This window comes from Oncorhynchus clarkii, chromosome 12 (genome assembly GCF_045791955.1).
Source record: "Oncorhynchus clarkii lewisi isolate Uvic-CL-2024 chromosome 12, UVic_Ocla_1.0, whole genome shotgun sequence".
Lineage (NCBI taxonomy): Eukaryota > Metazoa > Chordata > Actinopteri > Salmoniformes > Salmonidae > Oncorhynchus > Oncorhynchus clarkii.
This window is the reverse complement of record NC_092158.1, coordinates 58,064,725-58,080,701: the sequence shown is the minus strand read 5'-3', so window position 1 is coordinate 58,080,701 and position 15,977 is coordinate 58,064,725. Positions and strand designations below refer to the sequence as shown.

At 40.5% G+C, this 15,977-nt stretch overlaps 1 protein-coding gene across 1 annotated transcript in view; it reads right to left on the bottom strand.

Annotated features, from left to right (window-relative positions):
- The window catches only part of LOC139420863 (carbohydrate-responsive element-binding protein), a 40,650-nt gene extending 25,507 nt beyond the window's left edge, over positions 1-15,143 (bottom strand). Inside the window, exons 1-5 of the mRNA XM_071171226.1 lie at positions 14,745-15,143; positions 10,589-10,695; positions 10,055-10,137; positions 9,792-9,881; positions 9,634-9,675 (exon numbers count right to left, since the gene is read on the bottom strand). Coding sequence (XP_071027327.1) covers positions 9,634-9,675; positions 9,792-9,881; positions 10,055-10,137; positions 10,589-10,695; positions 14,745-15,115 — 693 coding nt within the window. The 5' untranslated portion in view covers positions 15,116-15,143. The remainder of the gene's footprint in view (positions 1-9,633; positions 9,676-9,791; positions 9,882-10,054; positions 10,138-10,588; positions 10,696-14,744) is intronic.
- Between the last annotated feature and the right edge of the window lie 834 nt (positions 15,144-15,977).

Genomic DNA, 15,977 nt, shown 5'->3' with positions numbered 1-15,977 from the left:
CTTGTCGTGCGCGGTGCTCAAGTTTATAACGGCTGTCAGTCAAAACCTATACAGTGCTGTTAAATGGAGAACCTGTGCTCTGACATAATATAGCATGTATACTGTACAGCCACTGGTTTCCAATTTAAGTAATCAATGACAAAATCTGAAATGTTCAAGCCGTATATGGGATGATGGACTGCGAGTGGAAAGGGCTACTGAACTAAACAAAAAGGACGCTACATCAGCCATATACGCAATTGACCACAATTCTAGCTTAAGTCAAGACCAGATAAACTACAAAAGTTGTGTGAATGTTGTGAGCTGATAGCAGGTGCTTTCGCTCGTGTCAAGTGAACTTTGGCCTCAGTGAGGTTTGTCGGCTTGTGTTCCTTTTAACCACAGTCAGTCCTGTAATACTCTGCCCTGTATACACAGTTTTCCCTCTCTATCCTTCTAGTACAGCACAGTCCCAGACAACACAGAGTTCTACACACAGTCAAACATTATCTCTGGTGCTCACAAACCTGATCAGGTGTTACAAGGCACTGCAGAACCTTCGACACAGTAAACAATGCCTTAACTGACTTCAGACGTCCCATGCAATGTATAGACTTCCCATGCAATGTATACACTTCCCAATGCAATACATTTGCACTTCAGATGGGTGCATACAGTTGAAGTCGGAAGTTTACATACACCTTAACCTAATACATTTAAACTCAGTTTTTCACAATTACTGACATTTAATCCTAGTAATAATTCTCTGTCTTAGGTCAGTTAGGACCACCACTTTATTTTAAGAATGTGAAATGTCAGAATAATAGTAGAGAGAATGATTTATTTCAGTTTTTATTTCTTTCATCACATTCCCCCTTGGTCAGAAGTTTACAAAGACTCAATTAGTATTTGGTAGCATTGCCTTTAAATTGTTTAACTGGGTCAAACATTTCGGGTAGCCTTCCACAAGCTTCCCACAATGGTGTAACTGAGTCAGGTTTGTAGGCCTCCTTGCTCGCACACGCTTTTTCAGTTCAGCCCACACATTTTCTATGGGATTGAGGTCAGGGCTTTGTGATGGCCACACCAATACCTTGACTTTATTGTCCTTAAGCCAATTTGCCACAGTATGCTTGGGGTCATTGTCCATTAGGAAGACCCATTTGCAACCAAGCTTTCACTTCCTGACTGATGTCTTGAGATGTTGCTTCAATATATCCACATAATTTTCCTGCCTCATGATGATGCCATCTATTTTGTGAAGTGCACCAGTCCCACCTGCAACAAAGCACCCCTACAACATGATTCTGGCATCCCCGTGCTTCACGGTTGGGATGGTGTTCTTCGGCTTGCAAGCCTCCCCCTTTTTCCTCCAAACATAGCGATGGTCATTATGGCCAAACAGTTCTATTTTTGTTACATCAGACCAGAGGACTTTTCTCCAAAAAGTACGATCTTTGTCCCCATGTGAAGTTGCAAACTGTAGTCTGGCTTTTTTATGGCGGTTTTGGAGCAGTGGCTTCTTCCTTGCTGAGCGGCCGTTCAGGTTATGTCGATATAGGACTCGTTTTACTGTGGATATAGATACTTTTGTACCTGTTTCCTCCAGCATCTTCACAAGGTCTTTTGCAGTTGTTCTGGGATTGATTTGCACTTTTCGCACCAAAGTACGTTCATCTCTAGGAGACAGAACGTGTCTCCTTCCTGAGCGGTATGACAGCTGCGTGGTCCCATGGTGTTTATACTTGCGTACTATTGTTTGTATAGATGAATGTGGTACGTTCAGGCGTTTGGAAATTGCTCCCAAGGATGAACCAGATCTACTGAGTTTGAAGGTAGGCCTTGAAATGCATCCACAGGTACACCTCCAATTGACTCAAATGATGTCAATTAGCCTATCAGAAGCTTCTAAAGCCATGACATAATTTTCTGGAATTTTCCAAGCTGTTTAAAGGCACAGTACACTTAGTGTATGTAAACTTCTGACCCACTGGAATTGTGATACAGTGAATTATAAGTGAAATAATCTGTCTGTAAACAATTGTTGGAAAATTTACTTGTGTCATGCACAAAGTAGATGTCCTAACCGACTTGCCAAAACTATAGTTTGTTAAAAAGACATTTGTGGGGGGATCACGTGACCCTTGAACGAGATGGCCGCATGAACTAAGAGCTCCTCACAAGTAGTTTCCAATTCCTAATCTTAACTCCACTCCAAGTTCACACTCATTTAGCTTTAGTAAGAAAAAGTAATGGCGGCTACAAAAGGCGACACTACAGGTGACATTTTTACCCGGACTTGAGTATTAGCGACGGAAAAAGCCTCCAAGAAGAAGCTAGCTTCAGAAAAAACTAGCGCCATTAGCCAGGAGCAAGAGCTCCCCCACGAGGCACAACGAATGCCAACCTCGCACTCTGTCGAAGACATCCTTTCTGAGTTGAGATCCCAACGTACAGAACTAAACACTAAATTAGATGCCATTAATTCTCAGCTCGATAGGGGGCAAGGTGACAATCCTGGAAAACGCTTTGCCTGACATCAACAACAAGATAACCATAAACGCGGGGCGCCTGGACGAGGCAGAGGGGCGAATCCTATCCATGGAAAACTTATTGACAGATGCCATGGAAACAATAGCATATGCTAAAAAGAAAATCGAGCATCTGGAAGAGAAAACAGAGGACCTGGAAAACAGGGGGCGAAGGAATAATTGTGTTCTATTCAATCTGGGCGAAAAAGAAGAGGGAAACATTCCACTGATCCGCTACCTGCAAGACAAACTTCCCGAGTGGCTCCACCTGCCCACCGACAGGCCCATAGAACTTGAGAGAGCTCACCGAGCACCGAGGCCCCCACCAGCAGCCAGACAACCACCGCGCCCAATCACCATACGTTTCCTGAGATTCACAGACAAGGAACGAGTCCTACAGGCGGCGAAAAACAACACCATCACAGTGGGAAACGCCAAACTCGCTTTACACCAGGACCTGTCAGCTGGAATACGCCGAAAGCGCCGAGAATTTGACGAAGTGAAGAAATACTCCATTGACCGAGGCATCTTCAGGGGATTCAAATACCCAAACGAGCTCAGGATTCTTCACCAAGGAGCCTTGCGACACTTCAAAACTCCCGAAGAGGCAAAACGTTTTTTGAAAGACAATCCTGGCCAATGAGAAGCAGACCAATGACTAAATGCGATTAATGCCATTACTAAAGGAGGTAAGACGACATATAGCCGATATCCAGAGATCCACCCCCTAAATGTCATTATAGCCGTCCAATTTATATGTATTGTCCTTTAACTGAGAGGGATGGGCTGTATAGCCTAACCTAGGCCTACTAATGTTTCAGCCTACTTTTATTTCCCAGTTTTTTTGTTGTTGCTATTATTACCTGGGGTTCCCTATGTCCCTTGGGGGAGGCATATGTAGGCTGGGCTATTGATTTTATTTTTCTCCGCTCTTTTACTGTGGTCTGGACGAGGGCAACTGTGTTATTTACTCAATGCGGGGTGGAGAGGATGAGGCATTTCTTTGGTGGGGAGGGGGAGACGTTGTGCGTTGCTAACTGTTCCCGGTTTTTGTTTTATTCGGAACACAGAATTGAGACTGAGCGGGGGGGTAATAGATCCAACGGGATGTGTCGAGTTGTTTGGGAACTCGGCTGGGGTGTTCAGAGATTATTATTTTATGTACACCATTTATTTTCCTTTTATGTGAACGCAGCTGTAATTACTATCCACTTTTACCCAGCGATGACTTGCACTAAAGTTCGATTACTGCTCGATGACGATGACTAGTACCTTAAATCTATTGACATGGAACTGCCATGGTCTAGGGCATGCAATAAAACGAAAAAAGATACTATGTGCTCTAAAAAAGGAAAAAGCAGACATTGCACTATTACAAGAGACACACCTCTGTGATGCTGAACATGCCAAACTCCGCAGAGCTTGGGTGGGACAGGTGTATTTCTCATCTTTCAAATCAAACAGTAGAGGCACAGCCATACTTATCCATAAAAATGTTCCATTCATAATTGACAAAAACATATCTGATCCGGAGGGGAGATTTATTTTGATAGCTGGGTCACTATATGGCCAACCAATTACTATATTAAACATATACGCCCCTAACACAGATACTCCTGCCTTCATGTCAAAAATGATAACCCTGTTCAATGAGCATTGTGTCTCCTTTGGCGTGGTGGCCGGAGATTTTAATTGTACCCTTAACCCAACCCTAGACAAATCATCTCAAGTCCCCACCACAAATCCTAGATCTGCAAAGATGTTGAACTCTCTTACTAAAGAGATGGGACTGATAGATATCTGGAGAGAGAATAATAGCTCATCTATGGACTATACATACTACTCTAATGTCCATAACACCTACTCCCGTATAGATTACATTTTTATCCCAAAGAGTTTCGTAAATTCAGCCACATGTACAATCGGACCCATAGCACTTTCAGATCACGCCTTTGTCCACCTCTGCTTTGACCTCTGCAAAAACATCCCAAGGTCAAAGAGCTGGAAATTCAACACCTCCATGCTATCAAATGACGAGTTCCATACATTGGTAACTACATGGATAGACAACTACACACAAGACAATAAAGACTCTCCTGTTTCTCCGGCCACAATGTGTGACGCTGCTAAAGCCACACTAAGAGGTCATCTAATTGCATAAGCTTCCTCTAAGAAAAAAGCAATGGAAGCACACAGGCTAGATCTTGAGAGGGAGCTGGAATGCTGTGAAAAAATACATAAACAATCCCTAGACAGCACCTCCTGGAGTCATCTTAAAGCAGCCAAAGCCAAACTGAATTTGGACTACACTCGGGAGATAAAAAAAAAAGTTTTCTTTACTAAACAGAAATACCATGAGTATAGCAATAGGCCCAGTAGATTGCTTGCTTACCAATTAAAAAAGGAGCAGTCAGAGCGTACAATCATGGCTATCCGAACAGCAGAGGACGAGGTCACATATGACCCAAAAAATATCAATTTAACTTTTCATGATTTTTACTGCAAACTATATACCTCTGAGAGAAAACACACAGAGGCAGAACTCCACTCTTTCCTAGAGGGAATCTCGCTACCTAAACTATCAGAGACCGACCAGGAAGATCTCAACTCCCCCTTCACTCCTGAGGATATCCTGGAGGCAATTACCTCCATGCCACCTAATAAGTCCCCAGGCCCAGATGGATTCCCCAGAGAGTTCTACAAAGCTTTTTGGCCCCAGCTCAGCCCTATCTTCATGCCAATGCTGGAGGATTTTTGCAAAAACGGAGCTCTCCCAGACTCAATGCACACAGCTCGCATTACAGTGTTGCTAAAAAAGGACAAGGACCCCCTATCCTGCTCGTCCTTGTTTGGATTTCGACAATAAAATAATTACCAAATTGCTCGCCAAAAGACTAAATACTCTTCTTCCCAAAATAATAAAAGCGGACCAAACTGGATTTATTAGAGACAGATACTCTTCTGATAACATTCACCGTCTTTTTGATATTATTGATCAAGTAAACGCACAAAAGACCCCTGTCCTGCTGGCTTCACTGGATGCTGAGAAGGCGTTTGACAGGATGGAGTGGAGCTTTCTGTTTTCAGTCTTAGAAAAGTTCAATATGGGCCCAAATTTTATTAAATGGATCAAATCACTATACTCTCATCCAAATGCCATGGTGACTACTAATGGACTGAACTCTGACAGATTCCCTCTGGAACGGGGCACAAGACAAGGGTGCTCGCTGTCCCCGCTGCTCTACTTGTTGGGGGCGGAGCCTCTGGCAGAGCTGATAAGGAGCAATCCAAGTATTATGGGTGTTTCTGCAGGTGGCCTGCAGCACAAGATTTCGCTTTACGCGGATGATGTCTTGCTCTACATATCCAACCCTGAGAAATCCCTCCCTCTCATTTTAGACACAATTGCTCAGTATGGCAAGTTTTCAGGTTATAAGATCAATTTTAACAAATCCACTGTCTGCCCTCTCAATATTACACTCACCAGCTCTATGAAGACACTTTGTCCTTTCCAATGGAAAACACACGGGTTTCAATACCTCGGGATCTTCATAACACCAGATCTGAATAGCCTTTTTAAGGAAAATTATCTTCCACTCCTGGATCGAATCAAGAACGATCTCCAAACCTGGATCTCCCTCCCAATTAGCTTAGTAGGAAGAATTAATGTAATCCGTATGAACGTCCTCCCTAGACTAAACTACTTATTTCAGATTATTATTATCTCCCAGTTTCCTTCTTCAAAACAACTAACCAAAGCATCACCAAATTTATATGGGGCAATAAAAAACCTAGGATCAAGTTTTCCACTTTATCAAAACCTGAATCTAAAGGTGGTCTTGCCCTTCCCTCCCTTCAACTGTACTACTGGTCTGCCCAAATCCGCAACATGCTAACATGGATCACAAACAGACAAGAGTCAACGTGGATTCAGATAGAAGCCCAATCCTGTGGTTCATTGACCTTAAGCTCAATTACATTCATTAATAACTTTAGCGAAGTGGGCAACATAGCCAAAACCTTTGCGATTTACAGCACCCTACTAGCGTGGAGGGACTGTAAGAAATACCTGGACATTTCCTCCCAAATATGTTCTCACTCGCCTATAGTAGGCAACCCAGACTTGCCAAAAGCCCTGAGGGATGCCAACTTTAATCTTTGGCATACTCTAGGAATCAGGACCTTTTCAGACCTATTTCATCAGAAAACCACTACACTGAAATCCTTTCAAGAGCTCTGCAGTGAATTCGATGTGCCAAGATCCCATTTTTTTTTTTAAATATCTTCAAATTAGACATGTAATTTCCTCATTTACCTCCAAGAGGAGGTTTAGAACTCAGTTGAATGAAGTTGAAACCCTTCTTGTCACAGCACAATCCATTAAAGGCAAAATATCTTACATCTATAGACTCCTTTCTGAGAAAGGAAGCTCCTCCTTTACTCCTTTGAAAATAATCTGGGAAAAGGACCTTGGTCTGACTATCAGTGATGAGTTATGGGCGGAGGTTTGCAACAGGGTATACTGCTCCTCTACCAGTGTAAAAATGAAAGAATCTAATTACAAATTTTTGTACAAATTTTATTATACTCCTTTGAGACTCCATAGAATGAAAACAGATATGTCTCCTAACTGTAAAAGATGTACCTCTGAAAGCGGAACCTATATGCATGTATTTTGGAGCTGTAGGGAGATTGCCAGATTCTGGCAATCTGTACATACTGCTGCACAGAAAATACTAGAGGTACAGTTTGATATGACCCCGTGTATCTATCTTCTTAATGCCCAGCAGGACTTTGTTCTTGATCCTGACAGAGAAAATTTGCTTATGACTATTACATACTTTGCTAAGAAATGTATTCTTCTATTGTGGGCCTCTAATACCCCTCCTACATTTAAAATGTGGATTGACCAGATTGTTGACTTTCTTCCTCTTGAAAAGCTCACTTATGACCTCCACAAGAGACAGCCCAAGTTTGATAGACTCTGGTCTCCACTATTCAACTATATTTCAAACTGGACAGAGTGAACGGGGTGACTAGGGAAATGCGCAGATACATGTTGTGTAAGGTACTGTAAAACCTAAAAACGAATTATTGGCCCGTCGTCTCAGCGAATGCTTGAAATAGCTGATAAGAACCTTGATAGTGCTGCTGCAAGTGTTATATGTTTTTTTTTTTTGTGTGTGCGTATGTGTGTGTGTGTATGTATATGTGCGTATGTATGTACGTACGTATGTATGTATGTATATATATGTACCAAGGAAAATATATAGATTAAGAAAAATAAATGCTTTTATTTGACTTTATCATTCATTTTAATTTTATTTTTATTTTTTCAAAAGTATTATTATTATTATTATTATTTTTTTTTTTTTAAAGCCTGTCACATCTGTGAATGTGGAATGTGTTTTGTTGGTTGATTGAAAAACAAGAACTTAATAAAACTTTAAATTGAAAAAAATAAAAATACATTTGTGGAGTGGTTGAAAAACTAGTTCTAATGACTCCAACCCAAGTGTATGTAAACTTCCAACTTCAACTGTACATTCTCAGAAAAGAAAGTGCTACCTAGAACCATAAAAGGTTCTTAAATTGTCCCCATAGTAAACCCTCTGAAAATAACTATTTTAGGCTCTAAGAGGAATCCTTAAACTAATGTGAGGTTCTACGTAGAACCCTTTCACCACTAAATGGTTCTAGGTAGAAATGTTTTCACCACCAAAGGGTTCTAACTGGAACCAAAAAGTGTTCTCCTATGGGGATAAATGAAGAACACTTTTTTAAAAGAGTGTAGTTAGATGATTAAGATGGAGTAAAATAGAGGTGAAAAGGAGGAGGTGCAGGAAAGGATGGGGAAGATGAATAAGGAGATAGAGTGACAGAATGGTTGGGAGACAACACAGGAGCATAGGGGAAACCTGACCATGTACTGCATAATGCAGAGTGGGTGTGGGACTTCACCTGACCATGTATTTTGAACACAGAGTGGGTTTAGGGTTTTGTGGGTTGAGAGGACACACGTGTGCTCATGTGAGTCATTAATAAGGTACATATCCAGCATCTCTCCCCTCTCCATTTCTCAACCTCTTTCTTTCCTCCCAATGCTTCTCTTTTTAAACAAGTGGCGCAGCGTTCTAAGGCACTGCATCTCAGTGTTAGAGTCGTCACTACAGACCCTGGTTTGATTCCAAGCTGTATCACAACTGGCTGTAATTGGGAGTCCCATAGGGCGGCGCACAATTGGCCCAGCATCGTCCGGGTTAGGGTTTGGCCTGGGTCGGCCGTCATTGTAAATAAGAATTTGTTCTGAACTGACTTGCCTAGTTAAATGAAGGTTAAATACAAAAAAATAACAACAAAAAAACACATCCTCTTCCCAATATGGCTAATTTGTTTTTGCGCCAGAGTGACACCGACGTCACAAACTCACGTTCACACATCCAGTAGAACAACAAAGACCTTACATTTCCCCCTGCTTCACAATGCAACCCATCAGCAAGTGGGTCAGATTTGATTAAATTACATATTAAAGTCTGAAGCCACATCCTTGGTGAAAGACAGGCAGAGCAGAGAAAGAGAGATTGGGTGGGGGTACAGAGAGAGAGATTAGAGGTATTGTCACAGAAGACAATACAAACTTGATCACCAATGTTGGCCTGTGACGCAAGTACTTTTGCATGTTTTCTATTTTTCCTTTTTGTGCCTCCCCTCTGTTTTCTTCTCTGACTGACCAAGGCCGGATGAATCTGAATGGAATCTATTAATAGACAGTGATAGGACTTTGACAAACATATGGTGTGCTCCAAACCTACTAAGGTAAACACAATACACCTGGGTCATTAATCTGCTCTGTCAATATCACAGCCACGCACACACGCGCGCGCATGCATGCACGTTTGGCTAAACTTAATGGCATAAACGGTCAGACGATGGTCCGTTCCCATACTTGACCAAACATATATAATTATTGAGATATGGAAACTCTCCTCACTCATGTTTTCAATGTTTGACTAAGGAGTGCACATACTGGCAGGGCCTGTTACAAAAATGTTGGGAAATTAAAACCTGTTCCAAAAAGAGGGAAATTATAAGTAGAGTTGAATTATTCAAGTCTTTATCTTACCTTCTGTAGCATTGACAAAAGGCCATCTTTGTTTTTCTGAAGCTTCAATGGATGAAGAAGAAACGGAATTTAGTACAACTGGAATGACATGAAAAGAATGCATAACAAAAGGTCATAATGCAAAAGGATCCTTATCTATGTCCAAAATGAGCACTCACCCTCTTCTTGTAGTAGATCCTCCACTTGTGGTATTCTTTGATCACTACCTCAATCCTACGCTTCCAGTAGCTGCCTTCTAGAACTATAGCCTTACAAGAGAAAACAAAAAACATAGGAGTTAATAGGAGTTGATTTTAAATGGGTATGTCCTATTCCCTACATAGTGCACTACATTTGACAAGAGCCTTGTAGGCCCTCCTCAAAAGCAGTGCACTATATTGGCTACTTCCTCACTCGGCCTTGGGGGTCAAAGGTCACCTACTTCAGGTTTGCGATGGGCGTCGGCCTCGGAGCCCTCCAGTGGGGTGACGAACCCACACACAGGGTTCTTCCTCTTCTCCACGTCTGTACCACAGGACGGACGAGAAACAACTGATCATTCAATCATGACTTGGATTAATGGTTCAATGGACTCTCAAATCTGTCAACTCTGCCAATTCTCTCAATAAATCAGTCAATTCTGTTTTTTCTGTGTTTTCTTTCCAAATGTGGCTTCAACATCATGTGAATAAAGTAATGGAGCTCTCATTAGTATGTTTTTTGCATTGTGTTAAAATTAATTCAGTCCACATTGTACAGTAGTTGTAGGAGATATCCCACTCGAGCTATTATCTTTGTTGTGTGACTGTACTGTAGTAACAAGTCCATGTATCAGTTTGGTTGAACAAAGCTCTCCCTGTCTGTTATCAGATTAAACAACCCTGGGACGACAGGAGACATGCAAGCTGCTCAGAGTGAAAAAACAGAGTGAGGATGAATGGAATTACATTTTAGTCATTTAGCAGACAGAACTTACACTGGATGAACCAGGCTCTCCAGATTCCATTATTCAGACGGATTTTGTCTCTCCAGAGCAGCCGCAGGCCTTTGAAAGACTTCCACTTCGGAGAGACTATTTTACCACTGAAAAGACATAACATAATCCTTAGTCACACAAAATAAAGGAATTAAGACATTATAAAGGTTCATATACGTGCTTATAACAAGTAACAAAGCATTATACCTGTGATATTTAAGTAAAAAATGCTTCAATGTAATTTGTGTCCCACTTCAAGATATTCTATTTATTAGGGAGGAATGGTTATGTTATGACAACCTTGGGCAAACTTTCCTTCCCTCCCATTTACAAAGAGAGACAGAGAGACAAGCAATTGACAGAGTTAATGATTGTCAAAACACAACGATGAGATTACAAGCAGAGGATAAATATTAGAGATGCAGAAACTGGATGCTCTATTCTATTATTCTCTATTCTATTCTCCACATATCATCCAGCATTGAGAAAAAGCTACAATATATGAAAGGACCAGTCCTCTGCCTCATTGTTAAAAACAAGAGCACTGAAACTGTATATTAATGCTGCCTCTTTCTTGACGTTATCATTTTCACACAGCCCTGATGGCACCCAATCAGAGGAGCCTTTCCACCAGAACACTGGAAGCGTATGTGTACAAAATGGCACCCTCTTTCCTAAATAATGTTCTACTTTTGGTTAACTAAACAGGGAAAAGGATGCCACTGAGCAAAAAAGCAGGCTGTTTTCGACCCTGTGCCTTTCCAGTGTCAGACTAAGACAGTCAGCACACGAGTTGGTGAGAAGGGGCCACTTAATGGCTGGTGCTTATTGGGTTGCTAGGAAGCCAGGTGAATCATTTCCTAGGGGCTGGATGCTGGATGATGTCAAATAACTAAAGTGAAAACCCTGTCAGCATCCACGTTCAGGAAAACAGCAGAGGAGGCACATTAACCGGGTACAAATTGACTTGATGAAGCTAATGGGTTAAATAAACCATAACATTCACCCATCTGGAGGGTGATTAATAAATGTTCTATGTAAAATGTTGTTTTAACAAAGTACCTGACATAAAATATGCTGTTAACACCTTACAAAAAAAGCGAACACTAAGATGTCTCAGAAAAACTGTTTGAAAAGGCTATGTTCATTAGATCCATCAGTGGAAATTAAAAATAAATAACAATTCCTGTGCTAATAGTGTATATCCTATCAGATTCAGTGCTGCATTTCATTGGCAATAGCTAGCTTTTGTTTAAACTGATACATGATACATTCATTGATTGCTTATGCTTAAAGATTGAATGATTGGTTATGCTAGTACACTGTGTTGTTGTATCCTTAGCATGATCAAATTTTCCTAGCTTCCTTCCTCAATCAAAGAAAGGTCTATCGCTGAATATAGTCTAGTAAACACCTGAAACATGGATTTAGTAGCAGTCTTTCTTTAGGGCTACAGTATTTTTCTTGGCTCTGGTCGTGTGTGTTTTATTCATGGAGCAACTATCAGATTGTAAAAGCTTGATAGTAGTAGTAGAAGGAAGAGACTTCCTCTCTGTGCCAAGCATTGTTGATGGCGTGGCACACACACACACAAACACACACACACACAGAAGACATTGTTCGGGCAGTTCTAAAGGCCATGACACATTGGCAATTTTTTATGCAATATTGATGAGTAATGATGGTGGAAACGGAGAGGAGTATGAGACACTGGAGCAATGAGTAGCATGGACATGATAATAGATTTCATATGAAGCATAAATCCATTTAAAACTTAATTTCCCCATTTATTTACTCATCTATAGCTTGTTATTGCCAGTTAACTGCCACAGCTGTACTGAAATTCATCAAGCTAGTAACATGTCAATGGTTTTAAGCTAGCTAGCAAATTAGCTAAACATACAAAAAATATCTAAAACGGAAAACTAAATGTAAATGGCTATAGCTAGCTAACAAGCTACGTGGCTAGCTAGTTAGCTAATTTAGCCAGTTTGTCCCATTGACTTTGCATGAGCTCCGGTAAGCATGCTAACTGATTAGCATGCACCAACCATGGATATTTTCATCAGTTAAACATGACAAACTGTACACAGTATGTATGTACTTACATATCATGATCGTATATTGTAGGGAGAAAACATTTCAGATGTGAATGGCCAACATTTCATTCCAAAACAGGAGTTGATTTTCAGCTCAAAAACAGTTGCCATGTTTTCCTAAATATTTTAGAATGGCAGACTGATCACATGACCAATAGTTTATTTGTTTTTATTTAACCTCTTGGGGCTAGGGGGCAGAATTTTCACTTTTGGATAAATAGCGTGCCCAATTTCAACTTCCTGCTACTCATGCCAAGAATATAAGATATGCATATTATCCATAGATTTGGATAGAAAACACTCTGAAGTTTCTAAAACTGTTGAATCATGTCTGTGAGTATAACAGAACTTATGTAGCAGACAAAACCCAGAGGACTAACTGTTCAGATTTTTTTTTTCCTCTCTGTTTCCTGACTTGTTATTGCCAAGGGATATTTCTTAGGGACCTTTTTTCAGTTCCTACTTCCACCGGATGTCACCAGTCTTTGGAATTTGGTTGAGGTTATTCCTTTGTGCAATGAAGAAGTAGGCCAACTAGGAACTGGGGACACTTTTGTGAGTTGCGCAAGACGTGAAAAGTGGCGCCGGTTTGTTTTCTTTCCTGTTTTGAACACAGATTGCCCCGTCTACAATTTGATCGATTATTAACGTTTAAAAATACCTAAAGTTGTATTACAAAAGTAGTTTGAAATATTTTGGCAAAGTTTATAGGCAACTTTTGAAATATTTTGTAGTGACGTTGCGTTTTTTGTAAGCTGTTTTTTCTGGATCAAACGCGCTTTATAAATGGACATTTTGGATATATATGGACGGAATTAATCGAACAAAAGGACCAATTGTGATGTTTATGGGACATATTGGAGTGCCAACAAAAGAAGCTCGTCAAAGGTAATGCATGTTTTATATTTTATTTCAGCGTTTTGTGTAGCGCCTGCAGGGTTGAAATATGCTAACTCCTTTGTTTACTGCTGGTGCAGATGGTGCAGGCTATCAGATAATAGCTTCTTATGCTTTCGCCGAAAAGCATTTTTATAATCTGACATGTTGGCTGGATTCACAACGAGTGTAGCTTTAATTGAGTATCTTACATGTGTGATTTAATAAATTGCCAATGTATCATAAAACTATTTTGTCAACTATTCTTGTCTCCTTCCTTCCTTTATCATTCCTGATGATGGTGAAAATATTGTATTTTCAAGGTTTTTGGGATATTTGTGTGTCGCTATCTGTCCATTACTCAGCCAAGAACAGTTGCTTTACTCAATGGAAGGTGGGCAACAATGTTGGACACTGTACATACTGTATACTGTCTATCAACCAGTGGTTGTTAAAAAAAAATTTGATAACAAATACTTGTGATGTAATTGACTCACAGAAAGGGAAGTGCTAATAATAATGTATAGACTAATCAGCAGTGAAATATCCTGCAGCATGCCAAAGTCCCTGTTGGCATCAGTTTGTTTTCTTCATTACAAAAGGAAAAACACTGAATATAGGGTAAGGGGATAGAGAGGAGCTAGCAGGCACAGGGTCTTTGTGGTAACTCTCTCTTATCCTTTCCCTTAGTTACACTGTAATCTTCCATAACATACCGGCTGCCAACTCAAACCAAAGTCCACTTCTCTGTCAAGATTTTCAAAACAGTTTCGCAAGTAGGCTCCATCCAGCCTGTTCTGAATCCCTTCACCCAACCACACACATGTACGCACACACACAGTACACACACAGCCTACACACACACAGACACACCTTTTGAGTTTGTCATTTCTATTTAAGCCTAATCATTCTCTATACATACAGTATCAATCAATTGTTTTGTGAAAGTGTAATAATATTAGGCATATACGGAGACTTGTAATTCTAGCTTTTACAGTAAGGGCAGACAATATTTTGGCGAAGTGATGCAACAAAACGTTTTTAATTGGTGGTACTGTGGTTAATTTTCATGCAGTGTGGAAATGTAGACACCTTTGACAACTTCCCTCGTGGAAATGTTGAAACCATTGACAACTTTACACACAAGTAAACAATACAATAATCAATAATGAGGTATTTACCTGTAAGCCAGTGACATACACTCAAATAACCGGGTCAGCGTTGGGTCGATGCTAAGGCTCCCAGAACTTAGCGGACCGAATCTGTATGTTTGACACCAAGTCCTGTTCACCGTATCGAAATCATATCGCACCGTAGCACCGCTTTTCCGTCTCCGCGGGGTGCAGTCGCTGTGCGGGGAGGACACCATAAAGTGTCCGCTATGGATGACCTGCGCGCGGAGAAAAGAGCCAGCAACAGCCGGTCCAGTCCCGGTGGTCGCCGCATGATCTTCCTCTTGGTCCGAATCTGATTCTAAGTCGTTGAGCTGGTTCTGCTTTCCTTGTCCTTGTCCCTGAGACAATTCCGGGGACATTATTTCTGCCATTGCCATTCCAGTATAAAATTCAACTTGTTCCGCAATGAACTTTTCCCCCGGTTTTGGACTGAGGTAAATTAGTTTTATATTGGATATTCGGTGGCTATTGGGGTTTCTCTTGTCAATAGCTATTGAACCAAGCATGCCATTACTATGAAGATGGTATATTCTGAATCAGGGGTGGATGGAGAAATATCCACACTTTATTATTATAAGATTTCGGCTTTCAATCTTCTATAGCTCTTACACAAAGCGTGCCATGACTATGAACATTATATATTCTGAGTCAGGGGAGGATGGACAAAAATCCAATGCTTTTTTATTTTTTATCTAGAGAGACTTTTTTAAATATTATAATAATATTTTGGCTTTCAACCTTCAATAGCTCTTTAAAAAAGCATGCCATTACTATGAAAATGATACTATATTCTGAATCAGGGGAGGACGGACAAAAATCCACGGCTTTTATTTATTATAAATGTAGTTCTAAAAATGTTTTTGCTTTCAATCTACAATAGCTCTTACACAAAGCGTGCTATGACTATGAAAATTCGAAGGAGGATGGACCAAAATCCCTGGCTTTTTATTTGACCTTTATTTAACTAGGCAAGTCAGTTTAAGAACAAATTCATATTTTCAATGACGGCCTAGGAACAGTGGGTTAACTGCCTGTTCAGGGGCAGAACGACAGATTTTCTTTTTCGGGGGGAAATGTATTTATTTAATAAAATGTTTAGTTTTTAATATTCAATAAAAGTGTGCCATTACTACAAAAATGATATATTCTTAGTCAGGGGATGATGGACATCAGCAGAGGATGGACTAAAATCCAAAGCTTTTATTTTTGTGAATTATTTTGAATTGTTTTAGCATTCAA